General features: G+C 40.7%; 1 protein-coding gene across 1 annotated transcript; it reads left to right on the top strand.

The window, feature by feature from the left end:
• The first annotated feature begins 507 nt into the window (after positions 1-507).
• LOC107753347 (glioma tumor suppressor candidate region gene 1 protein-like) lies at positions 508-11,150 on the top strand. Its single transcript, XM_016569481.1, has 13 exons — positions 508-658; positions 3,005-3,050; positions 3,177-3,219; positions 3,773-3,838; positions 4,067-5,521; positions 5,685-5,915; positions 6,034-6,523; positions 6,746-6,873; positions 7,011-7,072; positions 9,058-9,206; positions 9,331-9,425; positions 9,574-9,676; positions 10,014-11,150. Exons 2-13 carry the CDS (start codon positions 3,010-3,012, stop codon positions 10,727-10,729), a joined length of 3,579 nt encoding a protein of 1,192 aa, XP_016424967.1. The 5' UTR covers positions 508-658; positions 3,005-3,009; the 3' UTR covers positions 10,730-11,150.
• Positions 11,151-12,263: the final 1,113 nt, after the last annotated feature.

The raw sequence follows: 12,263 nt of genomic DNA, 5'->3' as shown, positions 1-12,263 counted from the left end.
AACCACCCACAAACCCAACCACCAATCAGCTCTACAAAAAAATAAAAAAATAAAAAAATAAAAAATGCTCCACCAAAACACCAAAAATATTTAATATTAGCTTAAATTTAACCTTTCTTTTTAACTATCTGTGTATTTATTTTTTCATTTATCCAAATAAATAAATAAATAAATAATCCTTCTGAAAATATGATTTTAGTTTTTTTTTTCTCAGAAAAATTTTCCATTTAAAGACGAAGTTTTGAAGGTCTGCCACAGAACTTGTTTAACGTTTTTTTTTTTTTGGACAATGAGCGCTTGGACACTGCTGTCACTTAACATGATCAATTAGTCTCTGAAGCAGAATAAGCCTATTGTTAAAAAGAGAGTATGATATTGCATTTACCTTTTCTGTCCGCTGATCTAAGAATAAGATCGGTCAAGGTCAATTTTACCGTCATGTAAAGTGTTTCCAAATGCCTGTGAAAAGCAGCGCGCTTCTGGGTTCCAGTGTCGCGGAGTCTGAAGAGCAGCACATGCACACGCGCTTTCCGTCTCTTCTACCTCCGTGTGTGTCACCCACCCTCGCGAGCCCGTCTCCCCCTCCTCCCTGAGCATGTGGGTACGGATGGATGGCGCACAGGCCCGTCTGAAAGGACAATAAAGCGCAAAGAAGCTGGTGAGTTCTTCTTTTTTCTCTGCGATATGACGCATTAGAATATCCGCGTTATGGCGCGGCACAGGAGATATGATGGGATAAATGTGCAGCTGTGCGTTCACATGAGGAGCTTTTGTGTGCGCATCACCTCCTGCGAACCGCGTCCTGAGCAGCATCCTTTAAACCTCAAGCGTTTCCTTCTTACACAGAGACGCAAACGTGACCGCACGTGCCATTTCTGCGTACGAACTGGGTATGATCTGGGTATAAGGATTTATTCATAAATCATTTCTAAAACAGCCAGTCTGTAATTTTGATTTTAAATGACAATGTGTGCTGTGGAAATGCGGATGTAGGTAAAGAAAAATAAGACAGAGAAGTCATTGGGAGGAGATCTAGGTGTCTGGACCTCCGATTTAAGTCAAAGCGAGAGACAAAATAAGGGAACATTTCTAACTGAAGATGATTTTCGACCAATGCAATGGTGTCGATTTGTACTCTGCGCAATCAACTGAAGGACAATAAAGCGCAAAGAAGCTGGTGAGTTCTTCTTTTTTCTCTGCGATATGACGCATTAGAATATCCGCGTTATGGCGCGGCACAGGAGATATGATGGGATAAATGTGCAGCTGTGCGTTCACATGAGGAGCTTTTGTGTGCGCATCACCTCCTGCGAACCGCGTCCTGAGCAGCATCCTTTAAACCTCAAGCGTTTCCTTCTTACACAGAGACGCAAACGTGACCGCACGTGCCATTTCTGCGTACGAACTGGGTATGATCTGGGTATAAGGATTTATTCATAAATCATTTCTAAAACAGCCAGTCTGTAATTTTGATTTTAAATGACAATGTGTGCTGTGGAAATGCGGATGTAGGTAAAGAAAAATAAGACAGAAGTCATTGGGAGGAGATCTAGGTGTCTGGACCTCCGATTTAAGTCAAAGCCAGAGACAAAATAAGGGAACATTTCTAACTGAAGATGATTTTCGACCAATGCAATGGTGTCGATTTGTACTCTGCGCAATCAACTGATACTGAACATGCGATGGCACGCGGTTCATGATGTGCATTTGACCACAATCCATGCTAGGTGTAAATATTCTGGTAACTGATATTACATAATGCATGTATGCATGCATGTATGTGTGTAATATATATACAGTGGGTACGGAAAGTATTCAGCTGCAATATAACAAAGAGTGAAAAATTTAAGGGGGTCTGAATACTTTCCGTACCCACTGTATATATATATATATATATATATATATGCAATTATATTATTGGAGCCTGTATAAAATGTATTATAGTACTGACTATAAAGAAACTGTTGCACTGTAAACAGTATAAATATGTAATTTGGTCATTCCTAAAGTTAATTCTTCCACAAAGCCCAATCACTAAATCACAATTTCTTTTAGATATTAATGCAAATTGACTGATTATTTATTTATTTATCTGCAAATTAACAGTGATATGTGGCATTTCAAGTTGACAGTCTGACACCGACTAACACTGAATTATTGTCTTTAAAATGTTTCAGAAAAGTGAACCTAGTCAAATCTATAGCACCCATGCCGGTTCATATATGGTTGGTACTTGTTTTAGGGTTGTGACACAGCAGTGTGCAACATTATAAATATGATTCAGTCTTTTCAACCAGACTACTTAATTTGTAATTGAATTTGTAGTTGAAATGTCATATTATTATTGTCTTGAATGTTACCACATTGCAGGAAGGACTCAAATCTGACTCTAATCCTTTAAAAACTATTTGCATTGGTGTAACTCAATATATTCAGGCTGAGTCAGTCATATTCAGTAAATGAACAGGTCATTTAGATGTTACACTTTGTAGGTTATTTGACCAAAAATGTACAGAACAGCGAAATTATAAGATTTCATTTATAAAGTATGATTGCCAGTTCAGTTAAGCCATTTTTAACATCCATACACTTGCAAAGACTAATAACTTTTTGTACACGTGTCCAAATGTCTAGTTTCCTCACTGCCAGTCCCTAAAATCCAGTCAATGAAGTCCACAGAAACTCTCTCTCCCTGCTCTAAATGGAGCCACCCTAATAAAAGGTTAGGTTACTTCACAAAACCCAGATTATTACATATGCACCATGTGGTTTTATCTCATTAATACATCGTAATAATAGCGATTTACTAGAGTTTCGGCACCATAATATTGTATACATTTTTAAGTGGATTGGAGTTCATTTATATAGTACATTATATAAACACAATACTGACATATTAGATTTATTATCAAATAATGAATGCATATTTTGTCAAAGCATAATTTAATTTGTTATAAGTTTTATCATAATTTTGTAATTACAATCCAACTTCTTTTTTGTTTAGTTGAAATGGAGGATGAAGATGGTACTTGTTTATTTGATATTTTGTGGTAAGTGTTGTTACATCCAGTAAAATGAATTTTCTTAGTTTATATGTATTTTAAAGCATTCACAACAGAAGATTTGCAAGATATTTTGCTCATATGTTAACTTTTAAATGTTTTACTTTGAAACAGTGACCCTCAAGCTCTGAATGATTTTCTTCATGGGACAAATGAGGTATGGAGGGATCATAATATTACAGTGTGGCTTTAATCTGTAATGTTAGTAACAGTAGTGACTATCTGTTACAGTACTTTCGCCAAACTTGTTTCAGTTACATTAATTTTGGAACCTTTGCACTCTTCTAAGGACGTATATAGAGAGATCTTACATGGATAACTTTGAAGAACCTTAAAGGTGGGGTAAGTGATTTCTGGTAGCCAATGTTGATATTTCAAATCACCAAAACAAACACGCCCCTACCCCAAAAGGGTCTCACCCCTATTTTGATATCTTTCTGTCGTCGCTCGGCTCGGCTAATGTCCGTCGTGTGCACTGAGCGCTCTCTCCTCCGCATCATGAGTAGACACACCCCTTACTGCTGATTGGCTACAAGTTTGTTTTGGTACTCGGCCCGACTCAGTTTTCTAAAGTGTTTTTGAAAAAATACATACCCCACCTTTAAACAGAATAAAATCTTGTGTTTGTGTTTACATTTTTGTGTGCAAATACAAGTTCTATAAAATTATCCCATGCAATTAACTGTCCCTCCTCCCTTCTGTTCAAACAGCTGCCAAGTGGAGACTTACTCATTAATTCATCCTCTGGAGAGCAGTCACTCTTCACAGACACTCCAGTAAGTCTAGACCGCTCTCCCCATGGAAGAGGGGGCATATAGATTTGTTTCAGCTGGGACCTCCCAGAACATGCCTGTCTGTCTAAAACAAGACCCCCACTTTTTTAGTTTCAATAGAATGGATTTGTGACTTTAAGCTTTAAAATAGTGTTTTAAGCTTTAAATAGTGTTTGAATACTTTTAACAGTTTAACAAACCTTTAACATGATTGTTGTGACCGTTCTGCAGAGCCCTGCGTCTCTGTTAGCAGATGATGCTAGTTCTCAGGACACTCCTGTCTCTGGCTGTGTGGATCTCTCCTTTCTGGAGGAGGCACTGCTGGCATCACCGGGATCCTCACTTGGAAGTGGAGCTCCAGAGGTGCAAGAAGATCCCAATGTCCAACTAGTGGAACAGCAGAAAGAGTCAGAAGAGATCTGTGACTTTCTCCAGCAGAGTCTCCAGGAGGCTGACATCACTCTCGCATTAGAGGCAGGACTTGCCCAGCCAGTAGAAACTCTCCAGTTTGGTTTGTCTGGCACATCCATTCCTTTGCCTTCAACACCCTATTTCTCCAAACCATTGACCCTTCCTGGCTTAAGCTCTTTACCAAAGGACACCCAAACAGCAGTGGAGCCTCCTCAGCCATCTTTGTTAGCTGTTGGCCCAGGCTGCCCCTCACTCAAACCTCCAGGAACACAGTTAATAAGTCTACTTCCTGGGAATGTCTTCCCCGCACCTCCACTCGAGGCATCCTTTTCAATTAATTCAGCACAAAGCACCAGCATGATTATCCAAAAGACCCTACCAACCCGCCAGATGTTGGCCTCCACCGTTAGAACAATTACCCCATCAGGGGTCATGTTACAAAAAAACCCTCTACCCATTCAGCCTAAGTTACCAGTCAGCATCCAGCCCAGGCTCGTGCAGATCAGTTCCAGGCCATCAGGACAGAAACCATTGCCAGGATTTGCCTTCATCTCAACAAATATGTCACAGAGTGTCTTGTTACCCCCTTCTGTTGACTCAAAGCAGTCCTTACAAGCACAGTCCGCACCAGGTGTCAGCAAACCTGTTAGCTTGAATCTGGTTGGTCAGGGAGGCCCCATTGTCATTCAGCCCCAGGATCCTTTTCAGGGCCAGAGACAGTTCTTTCTGCCGAGCCAAACACCTGCAACTTTGTCCCAGTCTACCAGCATCCCAAGGTGTATTCTTAGTACACCAAGCAATCAGGTGTCTAACAAACCCAATGTTGACAATTCTCATATTGTGACTGTACGGCCAAGGCAAATCAACTTCAGCCCTATTTTCACCTCCCCAACTGGACAGCTCACCCTAAAACAAGGGGCTCTTCTGTCAGGGTCCTTACCAATTCGGTCAACACCTCCTACAGTCTTCCAGATGCCAACACAGCTAGCAGGGACCTATGCACCTCAAGTGCAGGGGCAGCATGCGGTAGTTCAAAACACTGTTGGAAACCAGATCACTTTGATTAATAATGCCAAAATGTTTATTCCTGATATGACCACCATACCAATAGAAAGTGGTCAGTCTATGATACAAAGTCTGCCTTTGGTGCCTCAAGCCCAAAGTGCTCAAATAAGTGGACCTGAGGCAAAGGCGTGTCTTACCCAGAATTCAGTGCTTCTCTTGCCCGAGAGAACAACAGAAGATCAACAGGAGAAAGTCAACAAACCGTTTCAAGTGAGGTTCTGTTGTAACAATGTTAGGAATGGCCTTTATTTTCTTAAACAGTATTATATTGTTTCAGAATCTTATTTGTTATCATTCAATTTTAAAAGCACTGTTGTATTTTATAACAGATTTGTGGCTTATTACGTTTGTTCACTGTTTCTATTCACTTCAGGAGAGCAGATTGCTTCCTCCAGCTTCAGTGGAAGCACCTGTTGCAGAGATTCACCCTCTGCCCTCTCCAGTATCAACTCTACTACAGTCATCATCAGATATTAGTTTTACCCCTGAGACAGTGTTGTCATTATCCCCCCAGCTGATTACCCAGACAGGAGAGCAACATTTTACTGAAGGGGAGCATAACTCATTAAATCATAATCAGGCTTTAGTGCATCCTCCCCAACAGGTAAATTAAAACTGTGCTCTGTAAATTGCATTCAAACACAGATGTGAACCGTGACAGCATATTAGGAATGTATCCTCTACTTCTTCAGTAAACACAAAATATATGTCTTTCTCTGCAGTATCCACAAAAACCGTCAGCCAGCCAAGATCTCTTAGCTGCAACTCTGCTTGTGCAAATGGACAACCATATCTCTGCTGCTGTAGGTGAAGCTGAGGACTCGCTCACATCATTGACTGCATCGGAGACTTTCTCTTCCTTGTGTGAGAGTGAAGAGATTCTTATGACAACATGCCATGGTTCAGAGCACACAGATATTCTATTGCAGTCTCCTATTGGCCAGTGCTCTGTAAAGACCCCAGACACAGACTCCATGAAGGGCTCAACAACTCCAGTCTCAGATGAGCAGAATTCCTCTGTGTTAATTGCTCCTGGTGCTGATCCCAAGTGTCATGGGGGGCCAGTAATGAGTAAGAGCCCTTCCTCTTCCTTAGAGAAGTTGTTTATGTATCCGGAGCAATTGGGCCAAAGTCATGTGTTAACTGAGCTTAGCAGAACCTCAGAGTCAACAGACCATGAGTACAAGCAGCAATACGCTGAACATGACACAGGTAAATTCTTGAATGAGACTAACTTTCCATCAGTAACAATGAATATTATTGCTGGTACTGAATTATTATTGCTGTATTTTTGACTATTGCTACAAATATACCAGTGCTAATTAAGACTGGTTTTGTGGGCCAGGGTCACATATATTCTTTACAACAAACAAAAAAAAGTTATAATCATTCTCTCATCCGTTTTGGCTCAAAAATGATACCTCCCCTAATTAGAGCTCACAGTCCTGAGGAACAATGGGATAATCTCTTTGAATCAGCGTGAGTTACAGGAGAAGGTACATCTTGGGCCCAGGCTGCTTGCCCAGGACAAGGAGACCTACTCAACACTTCAGAAGAACCAGGTAAAGGTGCAAAAGAAATGTGAAGTATTAGTCAAATTATGCTAGATTTCAGGAAGATGTGACTTTTCGAATGGATACAGAATTTCAAAGTCATTCTGGATATGAAGTATGTTATTAAAATTCCCTCCGTGTCACAGACTCCAACTGCAAGTGTGGATCCAAAAGAGGAGAAGCTGAGACTAACAAAGAGGCAACACAGGTAAGTAAAAATAGATATACTCAGTAGCATACTAATTCTATGTAGACATCAGTATGAATTCAAAAATATTTAAGATGGAAAATGCCATAGGCAGGGCTGTAGCTAGCAAGAAAGACCTAGCAAGAAAGAAATGTTAGACCAGCTGATTGGGGAATAAATAGTCTCGCATAGCCAGACCTTCAGACTGACGGCAGAATGGCCAAGACCCACCCAAAAGGCCATATGACTGTCAGGTAAAGCAACCATGTTTCTTTTTGTGCCGCGCCATATTTAGGGGAGTGGAAATGTCCCCACAATAACAGACCAGTGTGTAAAACTCTTGGACATATTTGAAAGATTCTATGCCGCAAACTTTAAATATTTCACATACTTTTGAAAATCCGGTTTAGTTAGTTGATTAGCTGATCCTAAGTGCTCTTCGTCACAGTTGTAAACCCGACGGCTTTCTTCTTCCATGAGGCATTGGCATCACAGCATTTTGGTTTCCAAGCGGAACGTTAAAGAACGTGACACACACCTCCCGGAAATTCTGTATAATTTAACCAATCTGATGAAGACTTCGAAACTCCTGAAGTGTTTCCAATTTTGTGTGCGACATGCATCAGACGTTCAGTTGTCCGTGGGAGTGACGTCTAAGGCTGAGACTAGGGAATAAAAGACAATACATTTCAAGGCACCTTAGATGACATTAGATCAGATTAGATAGAACTGTGTTGATCCCAGATTGATTCCACACTTATGGTGGAGAAAACAAGTCTGACGAATGCCCAATCCTGATCCCTATTAGCTACCATCCTGCAGAATTCAGTTCCAGCCCTGCACCAACACACCTTTCTATAATTCTCAAGTGTTCCTGAATATCTGATTCAGATGTTTTTGATTAGGGTTGGGGTTGAACTTTACAGAAAGATCAATCTCAAGGAACAGGTCTAAAGACTCCTGCCTTAGGTATAAAAGCCTTTTGCACCCAGGGACAATGGGCAGAGGTCAAAACAAGACTCTCAAATAAAAGCTTTGCATTGTAATGCTTTCCAGGACAGAAATATATAAAAAGCAACACTTCTGATCACAACAAAGCAGGGGTCTCCAACCCTGCTCCTGGAGAGAGCTACTGTCCTGTAGATTTCAACTCCAACCCCAATCAAACACAACTGAACCAGCTAATCGAGGTGTTTAGGGTTACGTGATAAATACAGACAGGTTTTTTGGAGCAGGATTGGAACTGAATTCTACAGGACGGTAGCTCTCCAGGAGCACAGTTGGAGATCCCTGCAACAAGTTCATTCTAAACACAAAGGCTTTTCCCTAGAGCAGGGGTGCCAAACTCAGCTCCTGGAGGAGCACAGTCTTGTGGAGCTTAACTTCAACCCAAATTTAACACACCTGATCCAACTAAGCAAGCCCTTTGGGATTATTTCTAAACTACACATAGGTCTACTGAAGCGGAGTTTAACACCCCTGCCCTAGAGAGAAGAGAACATCGGTGTTCTCAAAGGTGTCAAAGGTAAGCAGATGAGTTGAATCAGGTCTGTTTTATTAGGAAGCGTTAGAAAGAGTTTGAAAATGTGTACTGTGGTGTGCCTCCGGGAACAGGGTTGAGAAGCACTGGACTAGAATCTCTTACCTTTGTAACAAATCCAGCAGGGTTCAATGGAGAAGCTGACCATTGAATAATGAGCTAATCTACATACTTCAATAAGATTGAAAAAGGGGTCAAACCACTTTGAATGCCAGCTGGCCTGAATGTCTGTTGGAAAGGATAGCATCATTATCATCTTCATGTAAGATGAGACTCCACTAGCAGTGAAGAAAGACCAAGATATAGCCTTCTTTTGCTTTGTCTAGGACACCATAGTGAGATTCCAAACAAATGTTTTGAAAGACAAAAAGAAAAACATTTTTAAAAAATATGGCCAGTCACAAAGTTGCTATTTAATGTACACAAATTAATTTAACATAGAAATACTTTGTATGTGCATTTGCAGGTTCAAACAGCAGCTGTTTTTGGACCACAGTGCTGTTCTCAACCCAAACACTTTGGCCCCATTTGTTTCGGTGGAGGATGCTTTGAGACATTTGTTGCCGTACCATACTTGTGCTAGAGCTCTACCCAACCAGGTTGACTTTATTTCAGGTTTGACTGCAATCATGAAGTTTGAATTTAACAATATTTTATATAAAATTGTTGTCCTGTAATAGACTCAACACCAAAATAAACATAAATAAACATGAGAAAATATCTGTCATTCTTTGTGCAGTGGACAAGCAGTTTGAGTGCGTTTCAGTCGTTCTCTTGAAACGAATCAAAGACATGCTGAACAAGTACAGGAAACTTCTTCTGACTGAATCCCAGGTAACAAATGGCATAATTTATTTGAAAAAAAACCTGCACCTCACTAATCCAGAATCACTGACCAAAGTAATTGTTCTGAAACTCAAAATTATTTTGGTTCTCTGGAATATAAGAGGTGGCAGGTCTGAGTTGTTACTGCTTTCTTCAGCAGGAGAGCCCATCAGCAGAGATGGTGATGCTAGAGCGTTTGTTTCTCCAGTCAGAGAGAGTCTCACTGGTGGAGGACAGACGCAAAACCAGAAGAGATCCAGGTAACAAGGCACAAGATTCTTTTGTGTGCCTTTGTTTCTCACTAGTAAAGCAGGGTTCCTCAAATCCAACCCTGGAGGGCCACTGCCCTGCAGGTATTTAGTTCAAACCCTGCTCAAACTCAGGAGCCTGTCATTTTTTTAATAATGGAAGATCTTCATTAGCTTGCTTAGGTGTCTTTGATTAGGGCTAGAGCTAAACTCTGCAGGGCAGTGACCCTCCAGGGTCAGATTTGAGAAACTCCGTTATAAAGTGTTGCAATTACAGCCACAGATTACATGCACTCTGACCTGAAACAGTGAAATGTGAACAGGTTTCATTCTTTTGGTGGTTCAACAGAGTCCTTCCTCATGTCCCGTGCCAAGAACTCATCTCAGCAGAGCCAAGTGCCATCAGTCCAGACTGGCCTTGCCGGTTGTCCTCCATCTCCACCATCATGGACCTTGCAATCGGACAGACCTCCTGGCCTCAAGACATATCGCTCCAGCAGCAAAGGAGCAATACGCCTCACTATCAGACAAGAGTCAGGATCCCGCAAAGTTATCCACAACTCATGTGATGCCTCACATGTGATCTCTGGGTTTAAACGAAACTACAGCGGGCAGTTAACTAGAGGAGGAGCCATGCAGGGGAAAGATGAATCTCTCAAGTCTCCTTTGTCAATTGTTGCAGAGGACAAAAATGATCAGAGGCCAGATCAGCTAAACAAGATGAAATTGCACCTTGACATGGAGACAATTAGGACAGGCAGTGATTCGCAGAACCTCTCTGATTCTGTGGCCACTCAAGACTATGTAGCTCCAAGGGTGCAAGGCTTGCTTCCAGAACAGTGCACTCCAGTGCTTAAAAGGAACAAGCTGGCTGCTTCGGTAGCAGAGTATCCCAGTTCGCCTGCATTAGTGGAAGACGGGGAACTGAGTGAACATCTGCAAAGTGCTTTAGACAGCATCCTGGAGCTACAAAGGTTGCAGGGATCTGTAGCAGGGATTAAACCCAAGATTCAACAGCCTCGTGCACTGGATCAGGCCGTCAGCAGCATGCTAGGACAACTATAAGATGGAAGAGCAAGATGATTAAAGGACAAGCCTGAAGATTCAGGATATTTGGCTTTCACATCCCACGATCCACATTCAGCAGTGACTCATTTTTATTCATTCATTTTCCAGAGGAAGAAAGTCCTAATTATTTATTGTGTAAATAGAGTAAATAGAATCTGGAAAGTTTCTTGAATCTTTGAAACCTTTTTGTGGAGATACATTATAGTCTTATAGTCTTCTGTCAGTTTAAGACAACTTTAAAAACACAAGTGCAGTTTGGCTATATGTATATGCCATTTTGATGTGAATGTGTCTATAACAAGGTTATTTCTCTTTTGATGGGGACTTTGGTTTGCTTGACGTTGTTTGGTTGTTTTTAATAGATCTTTACCAAACTCCGGAGGAAGCAAACCAGAGTACATTTGGAAACGGCAGCTTGGGGTACAGTTATATATATATATATGGACGTAAACTGGCCTAACAGCCTTAACATGTGAAAACTGCCTTAAACAGCAATTGTGAGAATGTACCAAGGCAACTTGCTTGGTCATAACTCAAGTTAAGAAAACACCAGCCAAATGAACCAAACTGACGTCAAGCAGACTTGGGTCTGCAGTATAAACTCGTGTGAAAGCAGCCCACGTGTTGTATGCACAGAGTTCAGAGAATGATGTCAGTTCCCGCTTGTTTACCCCCAAAGAAAATGTACCCGATTTCATCCTAAAGTCACCAGCAAAACCACCAGTGAGATTTCATAAATGTGTTATCCTGACACAGACTGAACATGTAAACGTACCAGAATCTCCGCTGATTATCTGGCAGATGTAAAGTATGCCTTATTCTGTAATGAACTGTACTATTCTAGTTGTGGTTCAAGACAAGATACATAAATGCAAAAGCAATAAGTAACAGATGGTTGATAAAATATGGTTGTGCCTCAATCAAAATACAACATTCTTTTGCATTTCCATTGCTATAGATCATGCAGCTGTTTGAAAAGTCACTCCTGATGTTCAACACACACTTAATATGGTTAGAATGCAGATCTTGTATAACTCTCAAATTATCTGCATCTGTTCACCAAAACCTAAAACAGTAACTAGAGACATCCAGTTAGGCTCTAGAATTATTTATGTTAATGTTTTTTCTTGACATTCTACTACAATGTCATGCTCATGTTATGCCAGCGATGATCACTTTATTATATAACGGAGTAGTATGGTGAGGCATTTTGTAAGTGTTTCTTTGTCCTGTTAGTTTCGTCACTCGATATACATTACAAATATTGTGCTCAAGTTATATGCTCATGTTAGCTTTTTATGTATTGCTTCCCTGACAAATGCTATGCACTTACAGAACACTAGCTGCCAAACTAAATACTGTGACTGGCCCTAAATGTGACAAGATGTTTGTAACAAATTATTTTGCTTGATTTAAACTTTTATTATACTGTGAAATGTAGCATATTTGGCACTGATCCAAAATGGACATTTGACAAACAGATTGTTCCGACGCCACAATCAAAGAGGCCTTAAAGCTGCAGTACAAGATT

Source organism: Sinocyclocheilus rhinocerous, unplaced genomic scaffold (genome assembly GCF_001515625.1).
Source record: "Sinocyclocheilus rhinocerous isolate Xijiao unplaced genomic scaffold, SAMN03320098_v1.1 scaffold1042, whole genome shotgun sequence".
In the NCBI taxonomy this organism is placed as follows: domain Eukaryota; kingdom Metazoa; phylum Chordata; class Actinopteri; order Cypriniformes; family Cyprinidae; genus Sinocyclocheilus; species Sinocyclocheilus rhinocerous.
This window is presented reverse-complemented; position numbering and strand designations above follow the sequence as displayed.

Coding starts and splice junctions, on each gene's coding strand:
- LOC107753347 (XM_016569481.1), top strand. CDS start 3,010: ATGGAGGATGAAGATGGTACTTGTTTATTTGATATTTTGTG. Junction 6,524..6,745: donor ATACGCTGAACATGACACAG/GTAAATTCTTGA, acceptor TCCCCTAATTAG/AGCTCACAGTCCTGAGGAAC. Junction 9,677..10,013: donor CAAAACCAGAAGAGATCCAG/GTAACAAGGCAC, acceptor GTGGTTCAACAG/AGTCCTTCCTCATGTCCCGT.